The sequence below is a fragment of the Nymphalis io genome, chromosome 21 (assembly GCF_905147045.1).
Source record: "Nymphalis io chromosome 21, ilAglIoxx1.1, whole genome shotgun sequence".
Lineage (NCBI taxonomy): Eukaryota > Metazoa > Arthropoda > Insecta > Lepidoptera > Nymphalidae > Nymphalis > Nymphalis io.
Window position 1 is genome coordinate 3,773,149 of NC_065908.1, and position 18,830 is coordinate 3,791,978.

General features: G+C 33.9%; 4 protein-coding genes across 4 annotated transcripts in view; 3 read left to right on the top strand and 1 right to left on the bottom strand.

The window, feature by feature from the left end:
* The window catches only part of LOC126776833 (paired box protein Pax-6), a 56,241-nt gene extending 49,281 nt beyond the window's left edge, over positions 1-6,960 (top strand). The window contains exons 8-9 of the mRNA XM_050499667.1: positions 3,108-3,268; positions 5,723-6,960. Coding sequence (XP_050355624.1) covers positions 3,108-3,268; positions 5,723-5,811 — 250 coding nt within the window. The 3' untranslated portion in view covers positions 5,812-6,960. The remainder of the gene's footprint in view (positions 1-3,107; positions 3,269-5,722) is intronic.
* The window catches only part of LOC126776827 (tetratricopeptide repeat protein 5-like), a 233,039-nt gene that overhangs the window by 198,574 nt on the left and 15,635 nt on the right, over positions 1-18,830 (top strand). The gene's annotated exons all lie outside the window — the stretch shown is intronic.
* On the bottom strand, positions 8,520-15,148 carry LOC126776806 (transmembrane 7 superfamily member 3-like). Its single transcript, XM_050499601.1, has 9 exons — positions 14,733-15,148; positions 14,137-14,469; positions 13,335-13,594; positions 12,338-12,509; positions 11,192-11,359; positions 10,576-10,728; positions 9,785-10,045; positions 9,392-9,551; positions 8,520-8,732 (listed from the first exon to the last, which is right to left on the bottom strand). The coding sequence occupies exons 1-9, from the start codon at positions 14,809-14,811 to the stop codon at positions 8,666-8,668; spliced, it is 1,653 nt and encodes a 550-aa protein (XP_050355558.1). The 5' UTR covers positions 14,812-15,148; the 3' UTR covers positions 8,520-8,665.
* LOC126776671 (uncharacterized) overlaps positions 15,388-18,830 on the top strand; it is a 109,646-nt gene continuing 106,203 nt past the window's right edge. The window contains exon 1 of the mRNA XM_050499293.1: positions 15,388-15,771. Within this exon, the coding sequence (XP_050355250.1) occupies positions 15,668-15,771 (104 nt within the window). The 5' untranslated portion in view covers positions 15,388-15,667. The remainder of the gene's footprint in view (positions 15,772-18,830) is intronic.

Sequence of the window (18,830 nt, forward strand, 5' to 3'; positions counted from 1 at the left end):
CTTGCCGATTCGCGGTCTCCACTCTAGGACTCGTCTGCTCCAACGGCCATTGGTCCTACGACATACGTAACCAGCCCACTGCCACTTCAGCCTGCTAATTTTGCAAGCTATGTCGGTGACTCCGGTTTTTTTTCCGGATAATCTCATTTCTGATCTTATCCTTCAAAGATATTCCGAGCATAGCTCGCTCCATAGCACGCTGAGCGACTTTGAATTTGTGGACTAGTCCCGCAGTTAGTGTCCACGTTTCGGCACCGTATGTCATGGCAGGTAAGACGCATTGGTTGAAGACTTTCGTCTTCAAACATTGCGGTATAGACGACTTGAGGACTTGACGAAGGTTGCCAAATGCTGCCCATCCCAAGCGAATTCTTCGATCGGCTTCCTTCTCGAAGTTGTTCCTACCGACTTGTATTATCTGTCCTAGGTAGGTATATTCATTAACAACTTCGAGAGGTTTCCCCTCGACGTATATCGGTCCCGGCACGACATGCCTATTGAACATGACCTTGGTCTTGTCCAAGTTCATACCGAGACCGACACACCGGGAAGACTCGCCTAGGCTACGCAGCATTTCGGTGAGTTGTTCCAGCGACTCTGCTATGATGACGATATCGTCGGCAAATCGAAGGTGTGAGATGTACTCGCCGTTTACATTGACTCCATACCTAGTCCAATCCAGCGTCTTGAAAACGTCTTCCAACGCGTTGGTGAACAGTTTCGGGGATATTACCTCCCCCTGTCTCACCCCTCTGCGCAGTTGGATCGCCTTCGTCTTACAGTCCTGGATGTGGACAGTCATTGTAGCGGCGTTGTACAGACATCTCAGTACCTCAATATATCTCCAATCGATATGACATCTCTGCAATGAGTCGAGCACTGCCCAGGTTTCGATGGAGTCGAAGGCTTTCTCGTAGTCCACAAATGCCATACACAGCGGCTGATTGTACTCTTCGGTCTTCTGCACAATCTGCCGAACAGTATGGATGTGGTCCACGGTGCTGTAGCCTGATCGAAAGCCGGCTTGCTCTGGGGGCTGGAACTCGTCAAGTCGTCTGGCGAGACGGTTCGTGACGACTCTTGAGAACAGCTTATACACGTGACTCAGGAGGGAGATTGGTCTGTAGTTTTTCAAGAGGGTTTTATCACCTTTCTTGAAAAACAGTACCACCTCACTCCCGCTCCACGTTTCCGGGGTCTTGCCATGTTGGATGACGGAATTAAAGAGGCTTGCTAGCTCTTTCAGGACCGGAGTCCCGCCTGCCTTAAGCAACTCTGTTGTGATTCCGTCATCTCCCGGAGCTTTGTTGTTTTTAAGCTGTCCTAGAGCCGCCCTAATCTCTCCTTGGTCAACGACCGGGAGCTCCTCGGAGTAATGGCGCATAAGAGGGGCGCGCTGGTCATCAATACTGATTTCCACGGGTTTATCCGATCTTGAAGAGAACAACTGCCCATAAAACCTCTCTACTTCTCCGACAATCTCAGGCCTAGAGGTAACGACCCCACCATTTTCAGTTTTAAGTTTTGTCAGACGCGGCCTCCCAAACTTGCGAGCGAACACTTTCGATCCCCGATTTTGCTCAATCGCAGCCTTGATGATATCAACTTCATGTCAGGTTATTAGTTTCAATAACAAGTTGTCATAAAAAAAACATTTTCCAATTAGATATACGTTATTAAAGTTTTCGTGTTATTCATATAAGAGAGCATTTTAAAGTAAGATTCTCTCAAACTTGGTTTAATACAATTGAAATGATTATAAAATTACTTTAAATCATTATTTTATTAACAATTAAAAATAAGATAAAACATTGAAGAAAGATAGATAGAACAAGGCTAAGATATAAAAACTTTTTAAGAGTCTTACACAAAAGTAAACGAATATCACACTGGCGCCATCTATTATCTAGAGGTAGCACTAATTAAATAGCGCGAGAAATCGGGCGGCAAAGGTCGCGCCTCCTTGCGTTTCCCGCCACTGCACCGAGACGCTCCGAAGTTGAGCGCCGAAGGTCGACTTTCCACTTGGATTGATTTTTAATAGTGAATCTACGGGCTTTAGCTTTTGTCGAAGCAAATTAACTTAGTGAGACGAGAAGTTTTCTCTTTAGCTTGGTCTACGGCATAAATTTATCACATCCTTTTTATTGCTTTTTGAAAGTTGATTTTTATAACTTTTAGCTAATATAAAATAGGGAAAGTAAAATTTGTCATCTATATAATAATAATAATAATAATATCCTGGGACATTTTTCACACACGGCCATCTGATCCCAAATTAAGCTTGTACAAAGCTTGTGCTATGGAAACCAGACAACTGATATACTACATATACTACTTTTTTTTTGTAAATACATACTTATATAGATAATTACACCCAGACTCAGGACAAACATACATGTTCATGCACACAAATGTCTGTCCTGGGTGGGAATCGAACCCACAACCTTCGGCGTGAAAGGCAAGTGTTCTACCAACCACGCCAACCGGCTCGTCAAATATATCTATATATAAATAACCTCAAAATAAACCTATAATAGCTTATACAAATAAGTTTCTATCTCGCATAAAAAAATATTGGTTCATCTAACCAATATTTTGGTATTGTGGTAAATAACGGTCTCATTAATAAGGCAGTCAAAACATATCGAAAGTAACAACAATTTAGATTTATTATAGTTTAAAATTTCAAATTCAATTTAATGAATAATAATTAATTACTTTATTAGTTAAAGTTTAAGTAAATATAAAAATAAGGCAAATTGGAAAGAGAATATGTAAATTTTAACTGAAAACTTCGATTTCTCACCAAAGCACAAAGCTGAGTTTTCTTGTGCTTAGTTTGTTTTAAAATTACATCTTGTACTCGAAAGTGAAGGAAAACATCGCGAGGAAAATTTCTTAGCCAGATGAATTTCTACCAATCAAACCGTATTTTTTCAGCGTGGAGGAATAATTAGAAAGAAAAGAAACTTCAATGCTCAAGAAGTATGGCAGCTTTTGCATTGCAGTGGGACATATTATAATATTTATAATCATAATCTTATTTAGAATCGGTTGACGTATGTAAATATCATGCCACATATGAACACTACAATTTCCGACAGCTCAATGTCGGGAGGGCTGTCATCATCGTGCCTACAACAGAGGGACGGCGGGTATCCTTACATGTTTGGTGACGTGCTTGGCAGTGGAGGCTACTCTAGAGCACCGGCAGCGCACCAACAACACGCAGCGTATTCACAACCTCAAGCAGCGGCTAGTACTGGTAATTTTTTTTTATTTAGTACTTCTTTTAATTATATTTTAATTTTTAATATACGAATTCCTCATCAAGTTTTATGACATATACAATAATCTATTATTTATCAATTAATAAAATATTTTTATATAAAGTTAAATCAGTATGTACACTACCCACAAATACGGGTATCTAATATTTTGTGTTTTAATTTGGGTTTGTGCTAATTACTTGTCTCTTTAAATAATCGAATAGTTTCCTTGTATAAATTCATGGTCTTGTCTTGTCTGGTCAGAAGAAAAACCATTCGTTAAAAATACATTTGTACAGTTTTATTATTTTGATTAACCGACACATACACAGCACATTGTTATAACACACAACATTACAAGAAGTAATCGCCCGATCAACGTACATACGTAAACGTCCTGTACATTAATAAATTGAAATATAAAACGAATTCAATTTTAGTACTATAAGTAAAATGTCTACAGTCCTACTGGAAACGTAACAAAATCGTCGAAATCAAGCCTTGGAAAATATTTACCAACTTCGTAATAAAATGTAAAAAACGCTGACTCAAGAGCAAGGGGCGTCTGGCTCACAAGACCGCGACATGACGGGGAAACAAAAAATAAAAGGAAAAAGTGGAAAAAATAGGAGCTCGAGCCTCGATTGGATTTGCCGTTGTCTGTTCCTTACAAATGGCTTTTAAATTGATTTTGAATATCGAATTCCTTTGTTAACAAATAGTAGACCTGAACGAAAGCACTTACGTAAATTTTGCCCGTGGTTCTTGCAATTCTAAATGAAATGTAACTAGGTCTTATATTTCTTCAATTCCCGCCGCGTAAATACCCAAAAGTAACAAACATTGTTGATTTATTAGTATTCAGCAAAAGAACAAACTGCTAGGCGCTGGCGTTTCCATTGTTTTAAAAAGCTATAACTTTTCCACTTGATATTATATATCATGTGGCGGACATTTTTAGCCGTAGGTGGCGGAAACCGGTATGAATTATTGTTGTTTGGGGCGTTTCGCATTGTTCCACTGCAGAGTTTTCAGCAGTAGCCGCGAACAAAAGAGTTTTTCACAATTCAAAATGCACGCTCTCGTTTCATTTACTCTTTTACGCTCTTTCGACGGGTGCATTTCCAGCTTCGTGCGGTATTAAATAATACGGATTTATTCTACTTACAGCTTTTTGGCGTCGGTCTTTTGCGATTTTAATCAGTACTTTTGTTTATCATTCTTAACGTTGCTAAGAGAGATTAAAACTGAAGAGATCTCACATAGCTATTAGTAATTATTACAAACGTTTTACATAATGGATTGAATAACTTTCCAAATTCATATCGCCTTATAAATAAGTACGATATTACATGTGCAATAAAAGCTACATTTCAAATCTAACGTTCGCCATAAACAAGAGGGTGGTCATAGACACAAACCATTGACTAAACGAGTCTCGGCGGAGCTGTTTAAAGGCGATAATATCGTGTAATGAATGTAAACGGTACCCTTCGCGACGGAACGGAAAATGTTATCGCGAGCTCGCACGCAGTGGGGGCACGATATAGAATTATGTAGCTTGAAGCCAGACGGTTGTAAATAATGTGCGATAGATCAGCTCATGTTCAGAGCAAGTCATTGAAAGGTTTTGTTGTTTTAAATATATTATAGCTGTAAACACTTTAAAAGGGTGTACCACATTGCATTTAATTTATGTAGCAATGTCTTATTTATATATATGTAATTTTAATTCATATTACCATATATATTGTTATGTTTATAAGCTTAAATACCTACTTACTTGTAGGTTCAAGTACATCTTTATTAATAATTTACTGATAATTAAATCTGGATAAATTTACAAATATTAATCATTGTGTTGCCATGCTATTAACTATATATTAGCATAATAACGTAATCACAAATCAGATGGTATATTATAAGCCTCAATCAAATTTCATCATACATACGATACAATCTAATACGAAACCTATTAACGTCATGTATCGGTATCGGCCCAGCCATATGTCTAATAGGATTCCAATTGCATTCAGTTTATTACACACAATCGCGTTATCTGGACACAGTATGCTTGCAATATAGATACCGCTAGTCATAAAGCTATCCACATGCGCATGTATATAATGCTAGGCATACTTGATTAGGGAGCTTACACACTTGAAGGTTCGTTTGTTTTAATAGTTATTGCTCATATTAGTTTTTTTAGAGTAACATTAAGTATGATTCTATTCGATTTTATGGATATATGTAATATATTTTGTAGTAGTAGGCCATTTGAAGATAATTATTTATTTACAATTAAATATGTATTTATCAACATTAACTAAACTAAAAAGTAACGCATTTATGTAATAGCTTATAATGAATATTAAGAGGGTTAAATGAACAGTATCGACGATGTTAAGGAATTTAAATTACATTTTAATAACCAGTTCCCCTTTTCGTAGGTGTGATATCAGCGGGTGTGAGCGTCCCCGTGCAAATACCTTCGCAGGGGCCGGACCTCGCATCGAATTACTGGGGACGGCTTCAGTGATCTCAGCTCTTCGGGTTCCCGCATCGACTTCTCTCGATGCCTGAGAACCCGAATAATGTACCGGAGTCGCCATCTAGCGGTGAAATAGCGCACAACTATGCCGACCCCCACTTGTCTATGAACGCTCTCAACATGACAGCCGGCCATGACAGTACCGTTTTGGCGGGAGAAATGCAAGAAAACAATTCAGTGTCATAAACATGAAATGTGTTTTAGTGTTTATTTAACGCAATATCCAGTGAGTTTTTCAGTGTTTCGATGGTGCAACTTATTATTTATGTATAAATGACGTATGATATGACTTACGGCTAAGCAACTGATGATGTTCAAAAGTAGTGGTAAGTGATGGTCGTACACTCTGAGCTATGTTGCATTGCTACCATGCGATATAAATACGATTATTATAATTTTGCTTATAATAGTATAGTGTAAATTTCAAACTTGCAGCATGTTTCACTGTGTATGATCAATTATTAAGCTAGTAAGACAATGGAAAGCATATTGTAAATATAGTTAAGCGCCATCTATTGTCGAGTAGAGAAAGTTTTCTCCTTAAAGAGTCTGGAGAAATTAAATGTAAATTGTTTGTGCCAACGTTTGTAATAATTGAGTGTTACGCACCCTTTGCGAGTACAACCCTTTATTTCTTTGATGTATGCAATGGGGGTGCAAAATATTAATGCTATAGAGAAAAACGTGGCAATAAGCTTCGTTACGGCGATTTGTTTTTCACCCCTTCCGCAGAGCAAATTGTCATACAAACCAAGTATGTTTGTTGTATATTTGTATAATAGTAACATTGTTAGATGTTGTAATGTGTTGAAGTCGCAAATTTACACTAGTACACCTCGAAACGAATTAATTTATTTATTACGATAATTAAGGAGATGTTGCTGTGATTAATATGTAGATAGTTAGATTTATTTTAACACCGTTTGGAATATTTTGGGATCATGTATCAAACGAAATTCAAATAAAAAGTATACTTAATTCACTAGTGATTCAGCACAATTTCTCATGTTATATTTGAATATGTGTAAAAATATTAATATATTTTTCATTAAAATGCAATACGGACGGAGTAGGTGTGTAATGTAACTGGTTTGAACATAAGTGTAAAATAAATTATTATTCGATTATAAGTGCATATAGATTTGAGGAGGTTACAGTGAAATTTATTAATAAATATCGCATTAACCATTATTTTATCGTTTTACTATGAACCCCGTAGCAGAAATGTATTTAATAAAACGATAATTACAAAATACGGCTTATAACGACTCGGGACGGTTTTGCTGAGCGACGAGAGGCGCCCTCGTGGTTTACTAAAGAAAATTATTCCGGTAAGTATATTTGGGCGGTGCGTATTAATTTTGCGTGTTGGCACTTTATGTATGGGGTAAGGAAACGCAGTGCGCCCCATTGTAGGGGTTGGACAATAGGATGGGATTAAATGTGTTGTAGGCATTATACTGATCTGAGCTTTGTTTGAACATTTACATGCATTGAATTGAAACTGTTAAATTATAAAAAAAGTAATTTTTCCTAACATAAGATATTCATTAAACTTAAATTTAATATAAAATAATTATATATTTACCGCAGCGGATGTTTAGTTAAACAGTGATTTCTATATATCTTTCATGATTTGACATTCGCAAAAGTCAGCAACAACAAAATCCTTATAATTATATCAACAACGATATCCTTATAATATGTACATATTAAAACTGTTCGTGCCTACAACAATTGAAAAAAAATCTAACAATTGTATGTAGATTTCGTAAAGTTACAAGTAGACTATCGATCAGCAAACAATCTGAGAGATAACGCTTATAATTGGTTTAGACTTGTCTGAGTCCCCTCATTCATTGATTATACTGGATGGCACAACTGTGTTTGATTTCAATGGTTTTAATCTTTCTATTCAACTTCGACATGTGTGGTTTTGTACATAAAATTACTAACACTGTTAGTAAACATATTTAAAAAAAAAAACATTTAATTTTCGTATTACATACACATTTTAAATTTACAGAAAATAAACAATATATTGTCATGTTATCTACACAATATGTATTTCGCTCCTCCCTTTATGCCGAATTGCACAGAGTAAAAATAACAAAATAAAAAAAAAAATAGAACACATTTTTGGTACACTTTGTAATATGTAAAGTTAATTAAAACTACTACTATTGCAATCAAATTTATTCAAACATAACTGCATAGATAACATTGATTCTACATTAATCACAATTAAGCAGTCTTTATAAAACATATGGCTTAATAAACTATACATATTTAAAAAATTATATTAAAATACATATTCCTTTTAAAGTAAAGGAATAATCGCATTTTTAATGCATAAATTCATATAAGTATTAAATTAAAATATAATCTGTGTAACATGCCTTCGACATGTGAACATAAAATGTGCTAAACAATATCACAATATGTCAGTATATTATCCTTATTATAGAGTATATAAAATGATATTTGTGTAATAAAAAAAAAACCGGCTTAATTTAAAATTCATTTAAGTATTCACATTTATAAGTTATTTTAATATATTCACTATATAATTACTTATAAATAGAATATATATATATATATATATATATATATATATTTATATATATATATATATATATATTATATATATATATATATATTATATATATATATATTATATACTTTTAAATAGATTATATAAAATAGATATGTATTATTTTTTAAGGTAAATATTTGTAAGTAATCTATAGGAGATACAACCTAAAAGCAAATATTTAAGTATGTCGTTTCATAACCATGCTTAAATGAATAAGACTTCAACTTATGAATATTTTATTATAACTTATGCTAATAATGGCGTTCTCTCGGTTTGGATGGCTGATGGTATAACTGTGGTCACCGTTCCGTATCTGGAAAATGCATTTTAAATATTTAGTAATTATATATATATGGGTTCAAACCCGGGCAAGCACCACTGAATTTTCATGTGCTTATTTTGTGTTTATAATTCATCTCGTGCTTGACGGTGAAGGACAACATCGTGAGGAAACCTGCATGTGTCTAATTTCATTGAAATTCTGCCACATGTGTATTCTACCAACCCGCATTGGAGCAGCGTGGTGGAATAAGCTCCAAACCTTCTCCTCAAAAGGGAGAGGAGGCCTTAGCCCAGCAGTGGGACATTAACAGGCTGTTATTGTATTATTGTTTTATTACTATTATATACTTATATACTTGAATGCTGTAGACCATTTAATTTAATTAGTTAAGGCACGTGTCCTAATCCGGACCAACAACACGAAGGAGGAGGAGGAGGCTAACACTTTACGTTTTATTTTATATCGAATTGTGGTCGGATTTGTAAATAAGTGTTTATGTAAAAAAAAAAAAAAATTTGAAATTACTTAGTGGCGATCATATCATTCAAGTGAGTTATTTGTTGTAAAATTCCAAGAAATTCTATTTCTTCTACAAGGTTATTGTTAAAATGAACCATAAGCAAATTATTCAAGACTTAGTTTTATTTTTTATTAAACTATTTTTTTTCTACATATTCTATTCTACATACCTTCCTCTCCTAGGTTCAGTAGTGCCGTAGTACAAATGTGATGGAACTGGTCTTATATTCCTTGGTGGTGGAGGGAAAGGTGGCCTGCCTCGGTTTTGGAAGTGTTGGAAAAGGAAACCAGATGTCGCCAGAGCCACCCATAACAAGGAAATTATTGCATCTGTAAGAAAAAAATATTTATTAATAAATTTTATCTATTCAGAAAATATGATGAATTTAACTTTGCGTTCTTATGTTTAAAAATATAAAATTATCATTTGGTAATAGGTATGAATATTTGAATACACAATATAAATAAAAATATATTGAATCGAACAAATCGTCTTCATTGAATAACATATAATAATTAGTATATATCATTTGATAATTTGAAATAAATATAAAAAATCTCACCCCTCCATTGAAAAGGCGGAGAAATGATAGCCTTATTGAATTGCGGTACGACTGCCCTCCGCACTGTGTTTATTATAATGTATTTCAAATTCGACCCTAAGTAATAGTCGAAAGGGAATATAGTCGCGTACGCGCCGAGTATTGAACAGCATAGAATGTTCGAGAGGAAAGTCATAGACACTAGCATCAGTGACGTCATCAACATGACAAGAACGAATAGGGTCCAAAAGTTGAGATCTACTTGTAGAGCTAGGAGACCACCTGCGAAAATTAAAGTTCGTTTAGCAACTGCATATCGATTATAATTTAAACGACATTTTAAATCAGAATTATACACGTAATGTGAGATAAAGGTCAAAACTAAAGTTTTGTCAGGTGGCAATTACGACCTTATTATGCTAAGATGTCATGTACCTGTGCCTGTTGTTACAATGGTCCTCTTACCTTTCAAACCGGAACGCAACAATACTACAAGTGTTGTTGCGTTCCGGTTAGAAAGTTAAAGCCCTACCGCTAAATAAAAATATACTTGACTGTAATGTTACCAAGAGTGTGTGAAAAATTGCAGCTCAATCGGTTGTAAGATTTGATTCGCACATAAAAACTCGGTAATGTTTATTAAATAGCCAACAAATTGGTATTTGTGAAGTGAATATAAATTTAGAAATAATTTTAATAGTATTCCCATAAGGAATTTATTCTATTTACGTGCAAGGCTTTTAATAAAGTAATACTATGCAGTAGATAATTATGCCATTGAGTATGGAATACTTTAAAAATATATACGTTACCTGGTAAACCATAATAAATTATGGCAGAGAACAAGAAGCCGACGTTCAGGGTCGACAAGAGAACAGCTATCAGTGGTATGCCATAGAACCACCAGAATAATAACCAAATCGCTCCAAAACATATGCCAGATAACACAGACGCACCTAACAACGCTAAAACATATTCATAATTCATAATTGCCTTTTGGTGTACGAGTGCATTTCCCGAAAAAATGGCTCGGGCCAAAAATATATTGGGTTATTTTGTCAAAAAGTTATTAGGAAATTCTTGAGAGTTGAGAAGTTAACAGTATTTTGTCCTGTGCCTCGAAAAGCACATAAAGCAGTTGGTTCTTCGTTTGACCTGTCCCAGTCTCGGTATCAGATTGCCTCTCTCCTCCCATCGGACTATAGTGATATAATACAAAGTGCACCTGTGTGAGCGGACTCACTTTGCACTACAGTAATTCCTGCACAGGTGGTTCAAATTCATTACTTTCATTTCAAACGTAAATTAACTGCGTTCACAGAAAGTAACTCAATTCAATAGGAACCTAAAGGCTCGAAAGTGCACAAAATAGTAAATATTACTGTAACCGAATATTATTTAAAAAATGAAACCTATAAATAATCTTACCAGGTCTATCCAGGTTTGCGGTGAGTGATATAAAAATATAAGTAATAATAACGCCGCTTATTAAGCCGACTAGAAACATTTCAGTCTTGAAGAACCTGTGTCCGAAGAAACAGATGAACAGTCCGAGGAACAATAACGAGGCACACAGTATCTGTGACAGGAAGTCATCTGAAAATTGGTTTGGTTCGAAATAACGTATTGAAAAGGTGACACTTTTTGGCAGAGTACCTAATGAACGATTCTATCGGATGACAATTATTGTAAATGTGATATGATATGGTGATAGTGCTATATCAAACAAAGTAAGCACAAAAAGACAAAAAATTAAAACAATAATTGGATAGTTAAGTTCTCGCTGCTTCCAGTGATGGGGTTGGGGGTTTTCCTCCCAAATTTTGGGGGAATCAAGATGTCTAGGGGTTTTTATTCAAGTTTTTTTTTCCTTAAAAAAACGTACATCTCTATTCAATTTATATTAAGCCTCGAACGCAACCAACAAACTAAACCAAATATAAACTCCAAGCGTGGCTATAACTGAAATATTAAAAAACTATAATATATTGAGATTGAAATAATAGCTTAACGGTCAGCGTGCTTATGCAACACGTAGGAGGCCCGGGCTTCGATTTCTGGACACTGAATGAAAAATATAAATCCTTTAATTTCATTGTTATCATCATTAATATTATTAAATAATGTATGAAAATGTGTAAAATGCACCCGCATAAATACACCAGGTATTTTATACTACTTGAATGTATTTTTAATTTGTATTTGAAATTACCTCTCCAACCGAGTGTACAACAAAAAATTTAGGGGTTCTTAATCGATATTTAGGCGAATTTGAAGCTGGTACTAGGGGGAATATTCTGTAGGAGTTGGCATCACTGGCTGCTTCACTTCACTGTCTTTCTTACAACTTAATTTTTGCCACTTGATTTATTACAAGGTTAAGTTGTGGCAGTGAAAACACATTAGTAGAAAACTTTAATATAAAATGGCATATGTGACGTAATCACAAAACGGGTTGCAAAATGCTGCCCATCCCAAAAGTATTCTTCCATCGGCTTCTTTCTCAAAGTTATTCCAAGCGAGCGATTTATTTTCAGGTAGAGGTTTTAGAAATAAACTATACCCTTGTCTTACCTAATAATTCACAATCGTCATCAACTATGTGTGAGCAGGCATAAGTATAAGTCGGTACGTATACTGAATACGCGCTTGTGTTCAGCGTGCTAATAGCAACAGCTACATACACAGCTCCAGTACCAGGATAGGCGCTTAGCATTCGACGCATGCGATCACCATTTTCGGGGATCTAAAAAATCCTTACAATCTTAAAACTCTATTTGTAATTGCGTACAGGCCTAGATTAAACACGATAAGGTTTATTAAGTAAATCTTTATTAGACAATGATATTTTAAAAAAAATGTGTCGTTCTTTCACAAAATTCTTACTCAGTTTGACAAATACTAAGTAAAAAAACAGTTTCACTAAGTAATAATAAGTATAGACATTAAATTATTGGTAATTATTAAAAAAATAAACGACTGTCGTGAATGAGTATAAAAACCCGAGATGGCCCAGTGGTTCGAACGCCTGAATCTTAACCGATGATCGTGGGTTCAAACCCGGGCAAGCACTACTGAATTTTCATGTGCTTAATTTGTGTTTATAATTCATCTCGTGCTTGACGGTGAAGGAAAACATCGTGAGGAAACCTGCATGTGTCTAATTTCATTGAAATCCTGCCACATGTGTATTCTACCAACCCGCATTGGAGCAGCGTGTTGGAATAAGCTCCAAACCTTCTCCTCAAAAGGGAGAGAAGGCCTTAGCCCAGCAGTGGGATATTAACAGGCTGTTACTGAATGAATATGTCACTAAATGAATTTATAGCCAGTGTCACCAGCCCTGGATTTAAAACTAGGCCTACAATGCACTTGCCCACCAGTCGAACCTCTAGGGAGGTAATGAAAATACAACACAAAATTGAATCCTTTGTTATGTTTTCCAGAATAAATATTATTCAAATTATTCTATTAAAAATATATTGTTTAGTAGAAAATACACAAAAGACAATAATATTTTTAACTCTTTCAGTGTACAATAAAGCATATTCTATTCTATTATTATACTTACAAATTCTCCATAATCATCAATCGCATCCATTGTCATCATATTCTTTATACCGTCAAAGTATGTATCCGCATCAAAGTTTCTTTCAGGCAAATACATTTTGTAGAAAAACACTACAACCTTATCTACAGTATTACAAATCGAATCTGATGGATCCCTAGCTGCTGCGGCATCGACTAATATATACTCTTTGTTATACGAGGTTTGTATAAATGGTGATATTGGTATAGGAAATTCCATATTGCACCCACCTGGTATAGGGTCTGTAAATATTTACTAGCGTTAGTTATAATGTGATTAAAATCATTTTAAATATGTGTTTATAATTGAAAGGATGGTAGTCTCTCCAAAATCACTATTTTTGTATATATGTACTGAAGATGAAAAATTCTTATGGTTTCTTAGTAATTATATTCTTATTATAATGTAATTATAGTGTCTATAAGTAGGGGTTTACCTATTTAAAAATTATATATTCATAATATACTAACTAAAATGAATAGGACTGAAGCCGAAATGTCCCAATTGTTAGATTCAGAATTTTTAATTGATGAATTGCGGGTTCAAGTTATTTTGCAGTACTGAATTTTTATGTACTTGATATGTGTTTATGATTCATCTCATGCTTGGTGGAAGGAAAATATTGTGCGACAACCTACATGTGATGGATGAAAATCTGTCAAATATGTATCTATCAGATAATATAACCTTCTCAAAAATAAGCCGTGGCCTTTGCCCAGCATTCAGATATTTACAGGCCGTTACTTTAAAGAGACATAGACAAATTAAATATCATTTAATTTACCTGTTGCTTCATATCCATGAACAGACAAGTACAATTTCAAATTTATATCCACATTTGGATTGTATACATAAAATGTATCTAGCTTTGGTTTAACACTGCTGTACAGTCCAACATTAGTGCCGGATATGTATGAACCTTTTATATAAGTATTATTATATAATGTTACATTATGTAAATGACTATGCACTTGGAATATTATGTAGGATATATTTTTGTTGACATTTGCAAAGTCAACCTGTAATGTTGATGACGCATTGAGGTTAGCAAAACCACCATAGATTTCTCTATTACCCCATGATATTGTTTTATTTAGTGGCAATGTAATACTAATATCTGTGAAAGAAGAACTTACATTATTTTTTTATAGAAACAAAAGTCTTTTTGTAATCTGACGTAAAGGCATTAATTAAATAAAACACTTTTAGACAGTAGAAAATGCCCTTAATCATTTATTTATTTATTGCATTTTTAATGCAATAATATGTTTTTTTTTACAATATGGCTGAATTGAGCTGTAAATATAATTACTTGATTTATTATATCAAAGAAGAAATAAGTACCAAAATAACATGAATATCATTTATGCGGTTACTTACTTTGACAGCTGATTGTCCTGGCCAACATAAATATTAGAAGCACATGCAAAATGTTTACTTTAATCATGTTAGAGAGCATTTATAATTATTTATTCATGAGTATAATTATATTGTTAATCTCTTCGAATGAGTCACGCCTCTTTTAGGTAAACAAAATGTTATTAATTATAGTTGTCACAAATTCTTCGACGATTATCAGCTGTTCATTTTGACAGAAGATTAAATCAATTAACGCAGTAACTGAGTTTGTTAGAACTTTTATTTTATTTTAGCCATTAGTTAAAAGTATTTAAGATAATATTAATCAATTAAACTCAACTGCAACTATAACAAAGCACAATGAACTCGCAAATCGTGATAAATATGAGAAAAATAAAGGTTTTACTACGTATGTTTTACATTCAAAACAATCTGAACGAGATGGATTTAAAGACTGATTGACCTATAACTGATTGAATGAACGATGGAAATATCCTATAGTAAAGAACGAATGGCGAGTAAATGAAAGAGCAAATACAGTGACCTGACTAGGGCAAGCGAGAAAACAGATAAAACAGTGAACATACTTCAGAAACAAGAGCTCAATTCATTTGTATGAGTTGTTATTTTTTTAAATATATCTTTGTAAAAAATTAATGTTTTTACTTCGTGAAATATTACTAAAACAATTTTAATAATTATAGCAATTCGCTTAAGTAAAATTTGTAATATTAAAAGTAGTTTAAAGAAGTTTCGGAGTAGGTCGAGTAGGCACTAGGCATGAGGTTGAATTTTGATATCGATTCGTTCGCCGGCCGCTAGAGCGCACTCACGTCTAATCTAAATATGGCGGCGCGATCAATGAAGTTGTAGTGAGTAGTGAAGTCTAGTGTAAAAAATTGAAATGATTGAACTTTGTGTTATATTTGTGAGTGCTACGTACGATTAAATGGGCCATGGGAAAAGGCCAGGATTTATTAGACGCGGCGCGTAAGGGCGACGAGCGGTGCGTTGAGAAAATATTAGGACAAATAACTAAAAGGAGTGGTCCATTTACAAGGTGGGTCCTGTTCATGTTTTTTAATATTTATGAAAGAACTTCACAAATATATGAGCCATATTAGTGAAGAGTAACACTTGGTTTTATCTATTCCTTAGTACAAGTTATTTAATAACAGCGATATTGATTGTGTCAGCGAATTTCAATGTTTACGTGCATATCATTTGGTCTTATCTTTGAAGACTAAAGGCTTTAAATAATAGACACTGTTCTTTAGATTCCCTTAATGAGCTCTACTAGGTCTATAGAAACGGGCAACAATTACTAATTGAACATACAAGGCCAGTGAACACGTCTTATGATCAAGACGTGTTAAAAAGATTGTTTTTCTTTTTTATATTTTACGGTTTTATATATTTTAATACCGAATATTATGTGTGTAACTATGTTTCAAATAAATCATGTCAGCACAAGGACATCTGTCATACGTCATCAAGCAGTTTTCCTTGTTTTCTAATAAACTCTTTATTTGCAGGAAAATACCTAAACCAAAAATAGTTATCCACGAATGACACAATACTCTTATTTTTTAAGAATATACAAGAATTATTTTTGTGGTTTATGAGACATGATAAACATATATAACATAAACATTAACTTGTATTAGCGCAGGGTTCACTCGCAAAAATTACAATCACATTATGACCAATTTAACAAGACCTTTATATAGTACACGCAAACGTAATGTTGTCGAGGTCAACATCAATCTATCTTTTAATTTAAAATAATATATGTTAATTTTTATCGTTGTTATAAGATGTGTTTATGTGCAATATGTATTTTTTATGGAGTAATTCTGTTGTGAATTATTTTGCCGCCATTTTTAGGCGAACAGAATTGAATATGGATAAAATTATGGTTTGTTAACTGGTAGTAAGCTAGTGTAATTAAACTGACCAAATCAACCCTTCAATTGGAATATATATAATTTTTAGCGATAAGTTAAATGCTTAGTGGATGGACCCACCCACCTAGACGTACGTAGACGGGCACATATCCTTACCATAGACTATTACGTAAACTATGTAATAAATCATTGGACATCAAACCGGTTTTTTTTAATGTTATACACTTGATTGGAATTCACAATTACGCCAAACAATAGCTACCTCATTATTCGCTTACAAAAACAATTCATTCAATGCATATTGCACGTTTAATTGTGTAGCGTACGGAGAAACATAACTATTGATGGGGGCAAATGAGCGGCGAATTAATCGTTATCTATTTAAGGAAGTGGGGATACCTTAAACCATTCAAGTAAAGTGTTTGGCTCCGAGCCAGACGGGAATCGATGTTAAGAAAGAGCATTGAACCTGCTATCCATACTTATATCCTATTATCCTACATGAAACATCTTTGTATGCAGGCTTGCATTCGACTCATGACTTTAGAATTAAATAAGGCGGCATTATTTGTTTATAAAATAAAATCGATTTTTCGATATCGATATATTCAATGATTGTCTTACAGTACAGTAACAGCCTGTTAATGTCCCACTGCTGGGCTAAGGCCTCGTCGCCTTTTTGAGGAGAAGGTTTAGAGCTTATTCCACCACGCTGCTCCAATGCGTGTTGGAAGAATACACATGTGGCAGAATTTCAATGAAATTAGACACATGCAGGTTTCCTCACGATGTTTTCCTTCACCGTCAAGCACGAGATGAATTATAATCACAAATTAAGCACATGAATATTCAGTGGTGCTTGCCCGGGCTTGAAGCCACGGTCATCGGTTAAGATTCACGCGTTCTTACCACTAATCCATCTCGGCATTTTTTATGATTATCTTAATCCCATACTATTTTTTCGAAATCGATACCAAAAGTACATCCTTACTGAACTTTTCTGGGTCAGAATTCTTCGTTATATTTAAAAATAGTTTGTTTCACGATGAAGTATTGTTAGTTGAAGTTTTTAGGACACGTATTACGAGCGTATACGTAGTCAACGATACTGATTTGTGACCTAGGTTTTATAGGTTAAACACTACCGGCCCGCTAGGTTTTATTGCGGATGCAGCGTACCAAGTATTATTATATGAACAGTTGAATATACTTCATTTAATTCTTAAACGAAAACAATTGATAATATTAAAAAAAAAAAAAAAAATATTGATTGATAGAAAAAACAATAACAAATTTCTTAAAAGATAATTAAAATTAAAAAAATATATACATAAAGCTAACGCAAATACTGTGATTTGACTGTAATTCTTATATATATTTTAATATTAAATAAAAATATCGGAACCTGTCTGCTTATTTATGTATTTTTATATGCTTCTCATTTTGTATGTAATTCTGTTGCATAATGCGGTCGTTAAAAGACTTTAATGGTACAACTATCATAGGTTGAAACATATCAGAGCAAGTTATGAGACAGTTTTGTTTCGGAATCAAATAAAAATAAATAGCTCAATTAATTTTAGATTACTCAAACCATCAACGAATAATTTATCTCCATATCCAAAGTCCAAGCTAACGACACCACAAACAATTCGTTAATTCAAGAATTATGAGTTTCTGTATTATATTTTAATGTTAGAAGCAGAAAGATATACAACTTTAGATTAACATATTCCATACGATTTGCTAATAGTTTTCTATATATTATTTCTACTACATACATTTAGTCGTCACATTATTGAACTTCAATACTCATATCTATTTTAAACTTATTTCAAAAGGTCCGATAACAATATCGACGATATTCAATTGCAATTGCATTATCCTATATATAAAGTAAAAAAAAATAAAATAATTGATGTAGCTTCTCGTAACAGTCATTAAACCTAAAATCATAAAGCGTTGCACCAACCACTAAGTACTTATATAAACGTAATATAATGAATTATAAACAACAAAACAAGTTGTGACTAATTGATTTATTATTTAATGTATATCGTTCTGACGTACCATGTACGTGATAATATTAGACGTCCATGATAAAAACAGATGACATGACGAAAGTTAATCATATGGGACATGTGCTCACACCATGGAACATTTCTCGTTATCACGATTTCACGTGAAATGTAACACAAGCCAGGTTCGTAAG